Source organism: Gavia stellata, chromosome 7, assembly GCF_030936135.1.
Source record: "Gavia stellata isolate bGavSte3 chromosome 7, bGavSte3.hap2, whole genome shotgun sequence".
Lineage (NCBI taxonomy): Eukaryota > Metazoa > Chordata > Aves > Gaviiformes > Gaviidae > Gavia > Gavia stellata.
Window position 1 is genome coordinate 2,367,586 of NC_082600.1, and position 19,355 is coordinate 2,386,940.

General features: G+C 43.4%; 1 protein-coding gene across 1 annotated transcript in view; it reads right to left on the reverse strand.

Annotated features, from left to right (window-relative positions):
* MDGA2 (MAM domain containing glycosylphosphatidylinositol anchor 2) overlaps nt 1-19,355 on the reverse strand; it is a 245,976-nt gene that overhangs the window by 164,041 nt on the left and 62,580 nt on the right. The window contains exons 3-4 of the mRNA XM_059819453.1: nt 15,004-15,200; nt 11,230-11,362 (exon numbers count right to left, since the gene is read on the reverse strand). Of these exons, the coding sequence (XP_059675436.1) occupies nt 11,230-11,362; nt 15,004-15,200 (330 nt within the window). The remainder of the gene's footprint in view (nt 1-11,229; nt 11,363-15,003; nt 15,201-19,355) is intronic.

Consider the following 19,355-nt stretch of genomic DNA (forward strand, 5'->3'; position numbering starts at 1 on the left):
GTCATTGATATAGCGTACAGAAAAAAATCTGACACCAATGTGTGTTATAATTACAGTGAGACAAATATATGTATTTAGACTGGTATATGGAATTGAGAAATGTCACAATTGGCTTTAGGGATTACTCGAAATGCAAAAAAAACCTAATACTTTAATAGCAGTATCAAAGTAGAGGCAGAAAGTCATGTCCTTGACCACTCACTCATCTATGATGAATAAAAATGAAAGCACATTATTTCCTCCGGTTTTGTGAATTATTTCATATGCGGAACTGAAGTAATAGAACATAATTGAATTATACTTTCATATATGTATGTGTGTGCATGCATCCGTTTAATTTAGAGCCATGATTTCTTGCAGGAATACAACATATATACTCCTAACGCTACACATTATGAATAGTCCTTTTCAAGTCAGAGCAAAAATGGAGAACTTTTGAGGTCCCTGCTGGGCTGGCAGCATCATTTCTGTGCTTATTTACTCAGTAAAGTTCAAAGAAGAATAGATTATAAATCCCAGCTGAGGTCCGGATTTTAAATTACAGGGTAAAAATAAACTTTTTATTGACCACACTGCCATAGCATGCTGCAATATGGTGGGTCCTTTCTTTTCATCAATAGTCCTTAAAAAACAAAACAAACAAACAAACAACGCAAAAACAAAACAAAAAAACCCAAAACCAAACCCCAATAAAAATCATTCTTATACACCCATCCTCTCTGCTTTCTCCTCCCTGCTGCTACTGACAGAGCTGTAATCTTCTGACTGCTATCAGAAGAGAGACAACTCTTCTAAGCGGGAAGTGCCAGTGTGTATTGAACCAGCCAGGATAAGATACTTCAGTGGACCAAACTCTCAAGCAAGCATGCACCTACGTGTGCCGGCAGCTCATCTGCTCTCTCAGGACATGCAAACTTCCCTGCGGACTCTGCTGGAAAGGGGCAAGGCTTCCCAGGGCAGGTTCACCTTTGTCTTGGCAATGAGTTTTCCAACAAAGCCAAGGGAGAAATATTATGCAGAGACACTTAAACTTGAGGTCTTTGCAGGCTTAGGAGCAGAATTCATCAGAGAATCACAGGACGGTTGAGGTTGGAGGCACCTCTGGAGGTCTCCTGCTCCAACCACCTGCCCAAGCAGGGTCCCCTCCTGCAGACTGCCCAGGGCTGCGTCCAGATGTGTCTTGAGTATCTCTGAGGATGGAGACTCCACAACCTCTCTGGGCAACCTGTGCCAGTGCTCAATCACCCTCACTGTAAAAATGTGGGTTTATACTCACTGTCAAGTAGTGACCAGTCATGTAGAGCTTTGAACTTCAGTGGCGTCTCGCTCAGGTGCTGCATGCAATCGAAGCGCAGAAGAGCAGAAAAATACTCGAGCTGTAACAGCTTCCAGTTCTAAACACCTTTGTGTTTAGACACATAAACCAGATGTGCTCACCATACACATACCTGGGTTTTGTGTTACTTTTTGCCATTCCATTTTCACTGCCTTTAAAATTCCAGTACTTGCAGGGGCAGAGGAAATAAAGGCAAAGTTCTCAACTCCCAATCCTTTCAGGCATGTGTCCTTTTTTTGACTTAATACATGGAATTACTGAAGTCATATATTCCCAGACCAGCTTTCAGTATTGCAAGTGTTTTAGGGTTTACCCTGACACACGGGGTGAATTCTCGTCTTCGCAAAAGCACCCGGACCTGTTCTAGCGCAAAGGGGTGGCTTCCCCCACCAAGGGCAGCTACTCCCCCCCCATTTTTGAAGACACCCATTAGTCTGCGTGCCTTAGACCAGGGTGCATGGGCCCCCCGTGTACCAGCAGTCAGTGCTCAATTTGAATATGCTACCTGGTCAGAGATAAAAAACAACTCATCTTTTTCAGCTTCCTCTGAGCCTGCCACCAAAATAAAGAGGCTTAAAAGTTGAGTAAAGTGCAAGATCATTTTGTCCAGGCATACTATCGAGAATGGAAAATTACGAGGTTGCAGGGGAAGCAGAGAGGGGAGTTTCAGGAAAGAAATAAAGCAAAGAATGAGATTACATTTAACAAGGTCCATTTTCAGCTGGACTCAGTCTTTTTATGTTCGCATACACATGAACAAGCCGGCCTGGAGCGCCAGCCCAGGTAACCGCAGCCCACTCCCTGCGCTCTCCCTCTGTTCTCAACAGCTTTTTTCTCCCTCCTCCAACTTTTTCCGAAATCCTCTGGTTTTTTAACCAATGGGGACACGGCTCCGATGACTCATCTCTCCATTCCCTGGCTGCTTTTCATCCCGCAGCAGCAGCACTTTGATGACTCGCACTTTGCTCGTGCTGCCGTTCACGCACAGATGTGGCATTGATAGCTGCAACAGGGAGGAAGGGAGGCGGATACGTTTGCTATTCAGAGCACTTCCTCGGTGGTTACGCTCTGGAGACGACTACAATAGCTCACAGCTCCCACACTGTATGAACTATTCATTCTGTGGACAGTTTATCAAGAGGGTATGAAGGGAAGGCAGGATCCTCCCTTTAGCAGCAGAGCAGTGTTAAATCAGCTTAACCCGATCATGAAACTGTCCCCTTCATCACTATATTTAGATGCACAGTTGTACACGCAGGCTTAAATTCATCTCGGCTAATTCCAACCACCCGAAAGCCAGGCATGCAATCCAAGGTCACGTATCTCGATGAGATATAAGCACCCCTAAAGCACAATTCCTACTCTCCAAAAATAGATGGGATGAATTGCTCTTCGGAGCCATCTCTCTCCCAAGCGAGTACAGTGCTCCCTGAACAACCAGTGTACTACAGACACCGAAGCTTTCAGACTGCTAGATAGGTGAGACAAATCCTGTCTTGCAACAGCAACAACCGGCCAGACAATTAGTGGATAAGGAATGAGGAGCTAATGAGGAGCTGCAGAGAAAGGACCCTCAGGGTTATGGTGGATGGCAATCTGGACACAAAGCAAACATCACCAAGACGTGCTCGGTAAAAGGGAGTTATCATACAGGGATGCATAAACAAGAACTTTGTTGGGAAATGCATGGAACGAGCCCTGCACTGAACCCCATGCTTATGAGGCTGGGTGCCCTGGAGTACTCTACATGCCCCGAAGCACTGAACTTCACCAAGGAGGTGGACAGAGGAGATCAACAGGAATGGTGTGAGGTAGAGAAGATGTGACTGACAGGCAAAAAGTAAGGAACTAGGTTCGCTATCCAACAGAAGAGATGGGACAAGATAACCATCTTCAAGTATACGAAATGTTGCAGCAAAGGGGAAGAGGATAATCTCTTCTTCGTGCCGTGGTGGACAGGACCAGAGCGATGGGCCAGACTGGCTGCCGATAATGCGGCACCTCTGCTGCTGGCAGCCAGGTTAAACGGACATCGGTAGGACAAGGTTTAGATCTAGTGCATTCCACCATGAAGAATGGGACTAGACGACCTCTTAGGGTCCCTCCCAGCTTTATTTTCTATTATTCCTCTTTGCTAAAGCATTAAAACCATCCACCTTCAGTATTCGGCTCGCAGTATACAGCTGGCTGTATTTCTTATCTGAGGATTTCAAGCCTCCTTAGTGCAGGATCACATCTCGCTGTCGTGCTCTCTGAGAATGCCAGGGGATGCTATGAGAAATATTTTTTCAAAATGAGATAATTCTCTTAACACTGTGTTGTCTGAATGAAGGGAAACAAAGCAAGTTTATCGTGACAGACTACTGCTGAATGGAGGGATTAAAAGTGAATTAAGCCTTTTTCAATTTGTTTCCCACCACATGCCCCAGACAGAACGCCAGCTTCAGCTGTGATTTGAATGAACTATGTCATGCAGCTGAAAAATCACGAATTGAAATAGTCATCTTTCTTGGTGAAAGTTACTGTTGTGGATTATTTCCATGTTGGAGGCTGCCAAAAATCAGCCTCAATATTATGTATTAATGATCGCCTACGCTAAGCAGCCTGAACTGGCTGCTAATATACAAACTAATAGACATTTTCAAATTAATCTGTGCCACCAAAAATGCTCTGTAGATCAAGATAAAAGTTTTGTTCGCTTTTATTCAATCATATTAGAAGAAATATTATAGGAAGCCCAAAATTTCAGTGGCTTTATGGGTAAATATCATGCCTTTTCTCTGACACTTTGAAACAATGAACACACTTAAAAGGATCCATTCATGTTATTATTAGATCTGGGCATTCAGATGTGCGATTCAGAGTTAGCTGTATCTAAAATTACCTTTCCCCATCTAAAGATTAAATAGTGAGTCACGTGCAAACTGGTGACAGATTTTAATATCATCTGTCAATAATTCATGTTTGACATAGAGCAGAATTATGCTTGGAATAATGTAACCCCTGTATTTTTAAAGGAGACTGCACTTGTTCCCGCTAAGCATCTTCAAAAAGCAGCACCTCCTGGCCAATGTACGGTCCAGGCTAAGGCAGGGCGATAGATCTTCAGGACTTTCATCAGTTCTTACATAGACAACAATATGCTGGGAAGAAGAGACAATACTAAATTCAAACAACTTCCACAACACTGTTTTGCCTTTTAATGCGCTTCCTTTAATCACAGAATTGTAGAATGGTCTCCATCAGAAGGGATCTCTGGAGGCCTCTGGTCTGCTGAAGCAATGCCCTGCTTGAAGCAATGCCAATTAGATCAGGTTGCTCAGGCCTCATCCAGTCAAAGTTTGCGCATCTTCCCCAAGGTAAGCAAACCCAGCTCCTTCAGCCTCATCCCACGTGTCACCTGCTCTAGCTCCAGACCATCTTTGTGGCCTCCACTGGTCTTGCTCCAGTCCATCCATGTCTTGCTTGCTCTAGGGAGCCCCAAACTGGACAGAGCAGTCCGATGCAGTCTCACAAGCGCAAAACAGAGGGGAAGGATCACTGCCCTGGACCTGCTGGCTGCAGTCCTGCTAGTATAGCCCAGCTTGCTGTTGGCCTTTTTGGCATGGGCACATTGCTGGCTCATCTTCAACTTGTCTGCAGGACAACCCAGCTCCCTTTCTGCAAAGCTGCTTTCTAGCCAGTTGGCCCCAACATGTACTGGCACATGGGGTGGTTGTTCCTCTCCAGGGGCAGGATGTGGCATTTCCCTCAGCTAATTTCATGTGGCTCCTGTCTGCCCTTTTCTCCTGTCAAGACGCCTGCATTGACCACTACTCCCAATATGGTATTTAAGAACTTGCCAAAAGTGCACCAGGTCCCATTGTTTTGGTCATTAATAATGTTGTAGAGTACTGTTCCTGGTTTTGATCCCCAGGGGATGACATCAGCAAATGACCACCAGCTGGACACCATGCCACCCTTCAAGCCCAAAGGCACAGCCAGTTTTCCACAGAATCACAGAACCATTAAGGTTGGAAAAGACCTGTAAGATCATCAAGTCCAACCATCAACCCAACACCGCCATGCCCACTAAACCATGTCCTGCAGTGCCACGTCCACACATTCTTTGAACACCTCCAGGGATGGGGACTCCACCACCTCCCTGGGCAGCCTGTTCCAATGCTTCACCACTCTCTCAGTAAAGACGTTTTTCCTAATATCCAGCCTGAACCTCCCCTGGCGCAACTTGAGGCCATTCCCTCTTGTCCTATCACTTGTCACTGGGGAGAAGAGACCAACACCCACCTCTCTGCAACCCCCTTTCAGGGAGTTGTAGGGAGCGATGAGGTCTCTCCTCAGCCTCCTCTTCTCCAGACTGAACAACCCCAGCTCCCTCAGCCGCTCCTCATCAGACTTGTGCTCCAGACCCCTCACCAGCTCCGTCACCCTTCTCTGGACACGCTCCAGCACCTCAATGTCCTTCTTGGAGTGAGGGGCCCAAAACTGAACACAGGGTTCAAGGTACAGCCTCACCAGCGCCGAGTACAGGCGCACGATCCCCTCCCTGCTCCTGCTGGGCACACCATTTCTGATACAGGCCAGGATGCCGTTGGCCTTCTTGGCCACCTGGGCACACTGCTGGCTCATATTCAGCCGGCTGTCAACCAGCCCCCCAGGTCCTTTTCCAGGGGGTCCTTTTCTACTAATCATTCACATCTCACAAACCTGGCTATAAGGAAACTATGGAGGTTGTATCAAAGGTCTCACTAAAGACAAGCCAAGAGGTTGAGAAGGTATAGTGGAGGAATCAAGGTGGTGACTCCAAAACACTCGTAAGTGGGAACAGGAGATAAGAAAGGTGTCAAGGAGCTGTTCCTATGAGAAGACACAATGTGTAAGACTGTGCTCCCCCCACCCCAGAAGCCTTTGCTGTCAGCTCTGTCCTTTGTGTTTCTTGCAGTTTCAAACTGCGAGGACTGTTTGGAGGAAAAGTTTCGCTGATTTCAGTGAAATTTCAAATACACTAAAAGCTCTAAGAGGGTGAAAAACATGAACGGGGAAAAGACAAGTGCCATGCAAGAACCCTCTGAGTCCTTGGGGAAGAGGCGGGACAGCAGCAACCCCAAGAAAAGCCCACCAGGTAGAGTAGGAGCCAGAATTGGATCAACTGGATTTCTTCTTGGGTACAGCATGGCCATAGTGAGGCAACAAAAACGGGTAATGTAGACAGAAAATACGGAGGTCAGGACTCTGTGACACCCACCCTCGCAGCTGCTCCTCTTCTAACATCACGGATTCCAGCACATACACTAAGAAAATTGTCAGGGTTCCTCCTCCTTGTCAGAATAACCCCTTGATTTTGTTGCACAGCAGCTGCATTCGGTTTTGCAACTCCTGCTTGCATTAACTTACCCAAATTAACTTCTGGATGCTGATTATAAAGGGACTCAGCCTACTTAAAACAAATGAGAGTTGCAAAATTAGTCCCTTTGCTGTTCTTCCTCACATCTTGACTTCTATTTCTGTTCCTGCCACTCACCAGCAATCTGCGAGCAGGTGAATCACTTCACAGTGTTTCTGCTTCCCTTCAAATTTCTCATTTTTTCAGATAATAAATTTGCAGAGTAATAGCTGCCTTTAGATACAAACTGGGTCTGTGCTCAACAAGTGCCTCTACCTGCTGCTGTACAATATTACTGCTAATTGTCATCTTGGGCTTCAGCATATGCATGGTCACATGCTTCTGAGATGATCTCAGCTTCTCTCATTAGAACATCCACTTTGTTTTTTGTATTTTAAACTAGTCTGCACTGGAACAAAGAAATCCGCGTGTCTGAAAAAAGATGCCAATGCACTCTAACTCCTGCAGTACCTACAGACACATGGCGGTGTGTCTACGGCTTCAGACTCACACGGAAGAGTTGTAATTAACACACTGCTGTTGAATGAAGGGGGTGTGAGCGTACCTAATTATACCTATATGTAACACTTTAAACCCGCATCATGTCCGAAGTATACTGATGAATGCATGTTCATCTGATGGCACCAGCTTAATTACCTCTCTAATCATTCAAGGAGAAGTAGGCAGAAAGTTTCCTTTGGATTGGTTCTATCACAGTAATTGATTGTTACTCTGCTGATGCCACGACATTCAATCAAATACTCAGCAAGACGGAGTGAGCACAGAAAACAAAAAGGTCACAGGGACAAGCTGGCAGGCAGCACAGACCAGAAACCTGAACTACTCACCCGAAGACATGGCTGGTGTTCCTCAAATTAGCCTCTCAACTCAGGTGTGTGCACAAGAATACAGATGTAGGAAAGACCCTGTGGCATTAACAATAACAGCAGAGCACCTGGATCTGCAATGCTTTCCTTGAAACAAGCATCTACATTCATGCCCTGGTCACCTACAGGTCTTGGGGAGGGAAGGTGGGGAGACTTGAGAGCATTTCAGAGAAAGAAAGAGGAAAAAACCTATGTTCATGTGCCTCTGTCACTGTATTCTCTGATGATACAGGAAGATTATCAAGCAGAAGGTTCAACAGGTGACTTGACTGTCATCTGAGAACCTCGGTGACCTCAAATTGCACCAGCGGTCAGGTTTAGATTGGCTATTAGGAAAAATTTCTTCACCGAAAGGCTTGTCAGACACTGGAACAGGCTGCCCAGGGAGGTGGTGGAGTCACCATCCCTGGAGGTATTTAAAAGACATGTGGATGAGGTGCTTAGGGACATGGTTTAGTGGTGGACTTGGCAGTGTTAGGTTTACAGTTGGGCTCAATGATCTTAAAGGTCTTTTCCAACCTAAATGATTCTGTGTTTCTACAGAGCAGTAAGGCTTTCCAGGCATATGGTAATAGTTACGTTGGGGTTTTTTTCACATCTGCTGAGCACAATTCCTCAAGCACAATCTGCCAGCGATCATCACGTGTGACAAACGCTCGTTACAGGATGTAGAAGTCCTTACAGAGTCACAGAATCATTAAGGTTGGAAAAGACCTGTAAGATCATCAAGTCCAACCATTAACCCAATACCACCGTGCCCACTAGACCATGTCCCGCAGTGCCACGTCTACACATTTCAGCATCAGCATGTGGTGGCAATCAACCAGGGCCAGTGGGGAGCCAAGGTGCCGCCGTATGCGTACCGTATCCATCCATCAAGGTGAACGGCAAGCCACCGCACACAGATGGTCCACAAACCCTCGCAAACCCCATCTGGCTGCTGGGACAGCTGATGTCCCTAAGCAACCCAAGCTGGAGCACACGTCCATGGAAGGGAAAAACTTTCCCAACTTTGCTCACAAGTCAATCAATCAAAAGGAGCCTGACACATCATGCAACAGTCCCCGTGTCCTGCAATAAAACCCTGAAACCAGAGAGCCAAATCATGACTGGAACGAGATGGAAACCCACAGCTGCTGTAAGCCTCAGCTGTTCTCCTTAGTCACCTCTGTCATCAGTAACAGCCAAGTTCAACAAAAACTTCCACGCCAGTCATGCTTACAGACCTGAGAAATGCAGAATAGCCAAATTGCCGGCAATTTTACTTTATGATCACATAATTTGCAGCTGAACTTAAATTCCCCTGTAGCCTCATTAATTACAATAAATATTGTGCGTGTTTGCCACCTTACAGACACTTCTGTTCGTCTCTCCTTCGTTTCCATTATATAGGCATCTCCATTACATGCCTCCAGCTTTAAATTAAAAACAGATGGAAAGGTTAGGATTGTTCTATACCAAAACAGAGTATCAAGTTCAGGTTCTGATTTTCATTACTTTGGAGTTATCCTGGATTACGATGGATTTACAATTTATATAACTTCTACGAAGTTACACTAGGTGAAGGTCTGCCGAAGAGCTATATCAGATGAAGTCATACTAAATGAGAAAAGTTTTGTCCCAGAGTCATCAAAACATCAGCCATCGTCTTCAATGAGTTGTTGCAGTAATTACTATACATATTTAATCTTGCCCTTGATGACGGTTGCCACCAAGTTCTTCATGAGAAAGTGTGCGTCTTTATCATTTTTCAGGCTTGTTTACTTTGGAAATTACTCCAGAAGAGCAACTCCTGTTAATGTAGCAAGACAACCTTCTCCCAAAATAAACAAGGCATTTGTAAGGTGGGAATAATTCATGCTTGTTGCAAAATTAGATCATGATCGCCTGTCCTCAGTTAGAAATAGTTATGCTATTTGATGTTCTCCCATTACTGTAACATAAACTTCTGTTGCAGATGAGGTCCAATGTGGACACTCTTCTGGCTCCAACAGCAAAACTATCACTCTGACAAATGGGAGCAGTAACAACTCTTATCCTTTGTCCTCATGCACGAAAGTGGATGAGTTACTACTTTTCTTGAGAGGAAAGTTGCTCCCAACTATCAGCTACACCTCTCCATGGCAGACAAAATTTCATGCCTCTTTTGGTATGAAATCAGAGCAACTAATGAGGGACAAACCGCACATTAATCTCTTTTGTTTTTTTTCCCTGGCAAAGTTAATGAAAGAGTAAATTAAGGGCTTCTAAATTATTTTGCCAGATACCTTCGGAGGTGACTGTAATTCCCATACCACCAGTGGCAGCTTTAAAACTGAGCTGTGAATTTGCTTTGCCGTGGGTTGTGTACAGTAATGGTACATACCACAGTTTTGAAGTCCCTGCTGTCAAATCAGAAATTCAGAAAAAGCTGAAGGCAACTCCTTGGAATAAAGCCGTGAGGACAGAAATAATGTGAAATGTGCAAGTGAAAATAAAATTTTTAGTTCATCTTAGACTCACTCAGCATGGTAATGCCTCAACTGTTTTCTTCATTTGCTACCTGTTTGCGGTGCCCCGAGGCATACGCTATTAAGGCATAACCCAGCGTCATCTAACTTGAAGTCTTCAAATGTTACAACACTTGCTGCACAACTATTCTCCAGAAAACACTTCTCTGAAATTTCTAATTATTTAGAAATCTAAGCTGAAGACTTTGCTCTTTGGCTTCAGGTTTATAAACCATTTCAGACACATCCTCTGCGGATCCTGGACACAGAGCTTTTAGGAGAGTTAAAATCTATAATTTCCATCCTCCTGGAAATCAGCATTCCCAATTGCATTTCTTGCGAGCAACCACTGGCATGAGGCTCTTGAGATACACAGCAGCGATACAGCCACAAAGAGAGGAAGATGTACAACTGACTGTTTGCTCAGTCAGGGACAAGTCCAAAGACAAGAGCAAAGGCAGAAGAAATGCCACAACATGGAGACAGCTTGGTCAGAGACAGATAAACACCTAAGTATCCTCCTTCAAAGCATTTCAACTCGACTGCTTGCATATTTTCATTTGAACCAATTAAATCTGAAAGAAAACACTTTTGTTTAAATCAACGTAAGAAATCAATGCTTACATCGATGGAAGAATATATCACATCAATCATATAAAATCAATTGTTTAAATCAATGTAAGAAAAAAAAAAGGTTGATTTTTTCCTAAAATACTTTGTTGACCAAAAATAAGTAGATTTCAACAAAGCATTGAGAGAAGTATTTGAGTATTTGTTTTGACTCTATGCCCAGCCTTGACTGAGATACCCCTTCCTCTTACCTCGCCGCAGCATCTTCTTTGAAGTCTATCCATAACAACGAGCCTCCCTGACACCAGGTGAAAATGCAAATCCCGATATAAAATCCAGAGAGCGATAAATCGAGAGCAATAAATCAAAACCCTTCTTCAAATCCCATCTTTGGTGAGAAAAAGGAAACCACCTGAAAACGGCTTGTAGAACTTGCTCCTGAATAGCTCCTACCGCTGTGTGGCCGCACACGGTCACGCAGGTTTTAAGCAAGAGAACAACATCGAAACACAAAAGACCATGGGGACATCAAATGAGCGGGGAAGGTCGCTGCTGGAGGCCCACCTGTTTTATTAGAGAGTCGGAAGGACACCATCTTGTCAGGGATGCTGCAGACATTCCTCACCGAGGCAATGCAGCTGTAATTCGCGTAGTCCTGAGGTCGGAGGTTCTTCAGCTTCAGGATCTTTGTTTCTCCCTGCGTGTGCAAGAGAGAGTGTTAGGAAGAGACCGAGGCAGAGGAACAAGCAGGGATGTAGGGTACACTGAGACTGGCTTTCAGGAGGCGAGAGGAGGATGCAGAAGTGGCTAATTAGAAGCAGATGCTGAAGTGGTCCAGAAAACATATTTTATTTAATTTTCTGAAAGAGTGGCAGCTGGCATAACCTAAAACCGTAGCCCCACTTACATATGAAAGGCAAAAAGAAAAGAGACCAGCGAGGGGGAAATTGGTTCGACAGAGTCTTTCAAGTTGCAGCATTATTCGGGATAATATATCTTATGGTACAATCTACATGATGAAAAAAATCACAAGGTACAGAAATCCTGCTGTTTTCCTTTGAAAATGAGCTGCTGATGGATTTTATTTTTAGCCATCATTGTAAATGATGGAGCAGGGACCTGAAACGGGATATGTAATGAAGGAGTTCCATCAGACACAATCAAGAGAAAACTGGAAAATACGAGATTTCCACTGCAGTAATATGTGAAATGGGCGCTGCAGAACCAGAAACTCAGGAGAAAAAGCAAGTTGCTGAAATACGCATGTAAAATCTTACAAGATTGTTAGAAACCAGAGTAACAAAAAGCCAAAAGGAGTGATAGATACAAAATCCTGAGCACGCAGAGATGCCATGGAACAGAGCAGGGAGGAGGAAAGCACAGGGAGCACAGTGAAGCTCAACAGGGTGTCAGGCGTGAGGACGCGACAGCGTGGAGGGCTGCGGAAACACCAGATAAATCTATATGTATCAACACCTGCACATTATTCACTCCATCACTGAAATAACAAACTTCCTCAGGCTTTCAATCTCCTCCTCCAGTTGCCTGCGTTCAAGTCTTTGCCTGTGTTCATACTGATAAGCTAAAAAAAAGTATTATGCTTCGACAAGGCTAAGGCTGAACCCCAGCCCAGGGAGGCAGACACTCTGAATGGGCTTACAAAGCATCAAAAGAGCAAACTTTGGAAAATATTCATTATCACGTGTCCTATTAATCCTGCTACAACTTTTAGTATTACCACCGCTTGAGCAACGTATTGAATTTCTTTCAACAATATCAAGTCCACCAACTGCCCGGGCCTATATAAGGCCATACAAAATAGGGTCGTTTGTGAAAACGCATGTACTGAACTAGCAAAAATCAACTAAAGAGAAGATACAGCTAGCCAGACAAGAACAGCGACAGTCATGAAATCAAGCTTGGTAGCTTTGGAGCATTGGAACTGAAGTGCTTTGTACGTGCAATCAGCCCCACAGAAATTATGTGATTTAAGCACATAATTAAGCACATGCTGATTCAGTGTTTGCAAGAGTAAGCCTTTGGAAGGCTGCTCCTAAAGATTACGATCCTACTTTAAGAGGAGGTTTATCTGGGCTACAGAAGGGCCCGATCCAGGTTAGTAGAACGCAGCTACCAAAGTCATCGAGTTCTGGAAACAGAGAGCAGCCACATCCCATCAGTTCAATCCTTACCTCTGGACTCCAAGGTGAACCTGGGGGCTGAACTCACAATGGTATCCGGAACATGTCCCCAGATTGCAGAGATTTATGAAAATGTAGATATTTTCTTCATTGGTTTGGATAATTAGTCTAATTATGTCTAATTGCATAATTATTGTAAATACAGCAAATTTAATCTTGCATTCAGGCTGTGCGATTACAATGTGCAACGAGGATGATGCAAACTTAGGAAAAAACTCTGCATCAAGATTTTGGTTTTGAAAAGTTCAGTATTTCAAAAATACTCCCACAGATGAGAATGTGCGGGTTTATGCAATTTTTTCCCCATGGCAGCTAAAATAAGTAGCTGACGTTCCCTGACTCATCAAAAAAAATCCGTTCAAAGTTCAAGAATTAATTTGTATATGTCCAGTTTTCCAGGTGCCTTCTACAATTTAATAAAACAAGAAAACCACCGGAAAGAAAAACTAGCCTTTTTTGGCTACAGTACCTTAGAAAATTTAATTGTGTTTCTACTTGTTTTCCTTTACATTTCATTTGATTTTCAGATTGATAATCCACCTTCAAAGCAAATCACCAAGAAATACCACCTCAAATTCGCTTCTTGGTGCTCTGAAGTCAAATTCCCTCTATCCCTCTTCACAAAAGCTCTTACTGTTTGTTACCGCCTCATAAGCGGAACCAATTATGCAGAGATGTGCAGTAGACTTTTATGACTCTTGAACCTTTAATTACACCTTTTCCTCTTATAAACGTATTATCAGATCTTGTAGGCACCCGACCAAGATACACTAATTCAACCTGACCTCCAATAAATGTAAAAAGGTTATGGATAAGCTTTCGATTACCAACATGACGATCTGATTTATTCATTAATTCAACCCAAACAGAGGGTCTAGGAAGAATGCTCCTAGTAACCCAGAAATATTTTTTTTAAATACTGAATCTAGCTTCACGTGATGCATTTTATTAGCTATGTTCTTATTAGATGATAGGGAAGGTAATCATCAGCATTTCCATATTGAAACATAAAACAAAAAGTCCCATGTCAAGCGAGTTTCTCACTTTTTAATTAAAACATTAAAAAACTCCAGTTTACACACTTGAGTCCAAGGAAACAAGCCACAGATTTGCTAAACTGGGTCTGTACATGTTAAATTAAAAATAATCTCATCACATTTAGGAAACCAATAACTTGACTGTGTAATCTAATTCTCATCTCTGCAAGGTTCCAGGCTACACGTTTCTCAGTAAAATACCAAGCCACTGTAGCAATATAAAGCTGTCAAGTACAATAAAAAGAAAAAATGAAGGTGCTCTCAAATCATTAGCTGAAAATTATTTATGAAAGTTGCAGGTTGCTTTCTGCTATGAAGACCAAATTACCAGGCAGTTTTCACCTCTGTCTTTACTCGTTATTGCTTGAGATGTTCCAAAACAATTTTTCTCCTCTTTTCTTTTTTTTTTCCTTTTTGCAAATGCCGTCACACACTTTTGTCCATAGACAATAGGATATGCCACCTTTTTATTCTGAGACTGTGCAAATGTGCTAACAATAAATTAATCTGATCTAATCTGACTCTTTTGATGGCCCAGTCTGCCTTCGTGGCTGTGAGCGAGAGTAGGCAGACTTTAAAAAGCACTTCTTCCCATTTTTGCCACCTCATCTTTTAAGTGTGTAATTCTGGGACAAAAACTTATATTCAAAGAAGCGAAAGGCAGAATAAAATAAAAAAAAAACCCAACAGAAGGAGTTGCCATAGAGTTTAGCCTTCTTAAAAAGCTTTTTAGGCTGCAACTTCTGTGCAGAATCATTTTGCATTGTATTGGAAAAGATTAGGAAATAGCAGTCAAATCAGAGGTTTGGGCTTGCGGCGTCCAAGCAAAATGACTTCAAAGGGACTCCTGCAGATAGCACTCACTGTGCATCTTCCCATAATTTCCTATTTCACGATTTTACAAAAAATTAAAAGACGTATTTTGTATTAGGAAGTCTCCCAAAAACACAGGGGTGCATTTGTGCTGGGGTGTAGTTATCTGGAGGGCATGCCCACTTACCCACACCACAAACCAGTAGGGATATGCAGGCAGATCCAGTTACAATGAATCTGGTGCAAGTAGCCTAAGGAAGGAAAAAATACTGTACCTTCATTCCTACCTGCGTAAAGAAGGGCTCATAGATCTCCACTCCTTTATCAGACCCTTGCAGCAATACTTCTTGGCCGCGTCGCCAGCTGTACCGAACGGGCGGATTGGAGTTGGCAACGCACCTGAGAAACACCGTTCTCTCATAGTAAAACTGCTCTTTTGCTTCCCCGATGCTCTGGTGGACTGTTACTATTGGATCGTCCAAATCTGGAAAGACAGGAAAAAAACCACGAGATAAAGTCAGGCTTCAGTTGACCCTACGATGGCTCTACAACAGGAAGCGCATGCATGGCCTTGTATACAAGTCGACAGCAAAACAGAGGCAATACACCTCTAAGAGCCACAAGCATACATTTTAGGATTTTGCAGAAGAATCCAGCTTTAGAGTTTGTTTTCATCTGTACAGCACCTAGCACAATAGGATCTTCATTTACAACTCATGCTTTTGGATATAACAATATATACGATACCATATATGACAATGTCAATCGTATTTCTGTTGTTTCCACTAATACTCAGGTTTCACCTGTACTGCTTTAGTACTTGCTTATCATGTACGATTTTAATTTAAATGTCACTTAGACAAAATAGTTTATAAAGCTTTGGAAATAAATAGACTAATTTGCATCCTAATGGTAGGATCCACTAGGACATAGATCACGTGCATGCATCTATTTTCCTCTAAAGCAACAATTTAGTATAGTGATTTAATGCATATACCCTTCTTTCAGATACATGCCTTTAACTTCAAGCAGGTAAATTCATCACAGGCTTTAAACATACTTCTCTTGATTAAAATACAGATATCATATAATTACTCCTATCACATCAGCTCAAAGAAAACTAGATCTCCACAACAGAATTCACTCATCTTAAATAGGGCAAAAATGACAATAGTCCTTGGAATGTGAGTACACCTAATTAATTAATTTGGTCTTTATACCATCAGAAACAAGTAGATTCCTGTTTGCAAGGTCTTACTATTGCTTATTTTGAGCTTTCTCTGAAGGCACAATTGCATCGAAGAAGGAAAAAAAAAAGAAACAAAACAAGAAAAGCAATAGCTATTTTTACTAAGTACTAGTTAAAACCACTCTACCTCCAAACGACGTGATAAGCAATTCTCCGGTGAGCTTTAGGGAGAAGTTACACTGCCTGGAGGGCTGGCAGCCAAGGGGAAGTTGCTTCTCTAAGTCTAGCCCCTACGTTTCAAAGGTACGTCCAGGTTTGGCTCCATCAGTTACGATACAGGCACTGATGCTGTTGCCCACAGACAGCAGGAACAGCTTCTGCAATTATACCTGCACCGATCCGATCTGCACACACACAGCAACAGCACGTTCCCACGTGCACCTCAGCCCTGACTGAAATAATTTCCGAACCTTATTAGCAGTGCTTCTTCCTTAAAATAAAATATAAATAATGCTTTAAGTAGTGCTTAATTAATTACTTGTCCACAAATTTAACCCTATTTTTGTGAAGTCTTGTGTTATCCAAATTTCAATTTGTCCGATCTATTTGAGGCCACGATTCAGCATGGCCACTGATGTCAAAGGGAACGTGATCATGGTCCCCTTTTGAGTCCCTTTTCAAAGGTGCTGGAGCACAAGTCTGATGAGGAGCGGCTGAGGGAGCTGGGGGTGTTCAGTCTGGAGAAGAGGAGGCTGAGGGGAGACCTCATCGCTCCCTACAACTCCCTGAAAGGGGGTTGTGGTGAGGTGGGTGTTGGTCTCTTCTCCCAAGGGACAAGCGACAGGACAAGAGGAAATGGCTTCAAGTTGCGTCAGGGGAGGTTCAGGCTGGATATTGGGAAAAATTTCTTTATGGAGAGAGCGGTGAGACACTGGAACAGGTGGCCCAGGAAGTGGTGGAGTCACCATCCCTGGAGGTGTTCAAAGAACGTGTGGATGAGGCATTGTGGGACATGGTTTAATGGGCATGGTGGGGTTTGCTGGTTGATGGTTGGACTTGATGATCTTACAGGTGTTTTCCAACCTTAGGGATTCTGTGATTCTGTTTCAAACGTCCACACTGAAAAGCAGTTTGCACTTGAAAATTATTCTTTAGACGCTTACATTTTGATTTGCATAACAAGAATAAAGCTTGAGAGTCTCTTGATTAATTAGAAACAAAACCTTTTCCAAAATTTGGAATAATTCAAGCAATAATATCTTGTAATATTGCACGGATTTTAAGTAAATGTTACCTTCATTCTACTCTACAAAACATTTAATTTAATATCACAGAAACAAATTACAAAACTGTTGCTCCAAAATTAGGATGGCATTTTCTAATGAGACTTCATTTTTGGTTTAAAGGTTATTTTAAATCACAGTAGCATTTGAAAAGGGATGAGATTGCTGAAACGTTATTTCTTCTACTCATGCAATAGAAAATAAAAAGAAGGAAATTAGCTCGCTTCAATTTCTAGGCCAAAACACCTGTTCCCTATATTTTGATGAACGACAGAACATTTCACACATGAATGCTTTCCAGCGCCTGCTTATTAAAGCAGATCCTTAGGCCACAAACGAGGATGACTGGCAGCCAAGAGCCTCCAGCTCTGAGTCAGGGGACCACTCCTCGAATCTCTCACCCTTAGGAGAAGGTGCATCCCCTTAGGTGAAATACTCGGAGATCCAAGACTTGACTCACCTTCATTTTGATGAAGTTACTCAAGACTAGACACACTAAATCACTTAAAGCCTGAAAACGGGACTTTAGGCAATTGCAAAGCTTGTGATAAGGTGGCAATCAACACCCCGACACAAGGCAGGCTGAGGCTGACCAGCCAGGAGACAGATTTGCAGAGGAGGCCCTGGAGGTCCTGGTGGCTCAACAGGAGGTGGCCGACCACATCCCAGGTTGCAACAGCAAGACTGCAGCCAGCAGGTCCAAGGAAACGGTCCTTCCCCTCTACCCCGCAGCTGTGAGACAACATCCTGAGCACCCTGTCCAGGTCAAGACATGGACCTACTGAAACGAGTGTAGAGATGGCGAACAAGGTGATCGGACATACAAGTAGAGACTGGGGGAGCCGGGTTTGGCTAGCCTGGAGAAGGTAAGATGAAAGGGAGAAGATAAGAATGTCTATCTTTGACGGACTACCGGGAAGTTATAGAGGAGATGAAGGCAAACTCTTCTTAGAGGTGCAGAGCAAAAGACCATGAGCCAACAGATATAAGTTGCACCAAGAGAAACTCCTCCTGGTTGTAAGTGAAAACAAATTCCCCATGCAATCAGACAAGTGCCCAGAGAGGCTGCGGGATGCCGTCCTCGAAGACATTCAAAGCTTGACTGGACACAGCCCTGAGCGATCTTACCTAAGTGTGAAGTTGGCCTTGGTTTGAGCAGGGGAGCTGACAAGAGGTCCTTTCCATCCTAAATTACTCCATGACATCACCAGCTGTGATGCCACTGCTTGCTTGCGCTACCTGCTCTCTTGCAATGGGTCCATGCTGGATGTGCATTCACCCCCTCTGGCACCGGTACTCCTCTACAACATAGAGGAGCAGGCACCCTCTTTCTGCATGGTGCTGCACTATGACGGGGACAGATTATTGTAAGAGTATAAGGAAACCTCAAAGAAATTGAAGTTGGGAATGCAAATGCAGCAAGTCCTCTGCCAAAGCATTTGATAATGGTCAATTAATAGAAAATTTGCACTGCAGAACTTGACTGATTTTTCCATCAGCAGTGCTGGAAAGATCTCAGCAGCTGCATCAAAGCAAAAGAAGCAGCACTAATAGGAGACAAAATAATGCTTGCAATTGTTGTGAGATTTCGCTGAACACTCAACTGCCTGCCCCGCTGTTGGGCAGGGTTAGACAAATGTGGTACTGGATTGTTGTATAAGACTGTATTTTGCTCAGGCAGTGTGAGAGCTGCAAACATAATACAAAATATGCTTTTTTTTTTTTTAATATTGCCAAGGTATTCTGCAGAGTTATTGCAATGGAGGCAGGCAACCAAATTCATTGCCTGTAGACAGGCTATTTTAATGTCACCTGATCTTGGTAGCATTAACGCCCACTTGTCAAAGCTCTCCAGAACTCGGGTTTCAATGTCTAATTGAATTGTTACTAATTGACACTCACATTGCCAAACAGGCTTTAAAAAAAAACTATTTAAAGCTCTGTGCATACGTGAGAGTATCTGTGGGTGTTTGTTCCCTAAAAGCACTGGAACAGTCAGGGACTCAGCAGTCTGGGAGGGAAGCTACGGACTTCAGGTATTGCACAGCAATTAACCTGGGAAGAGGAAAGAGAGGAAATCACTGAAGAGACAGGGAGATCTTACCACGACAGAGAAAGATTTAGCATTGGGAAGCTGAGCAAGAGGAATTTTTGAAGTGCTTTAGAA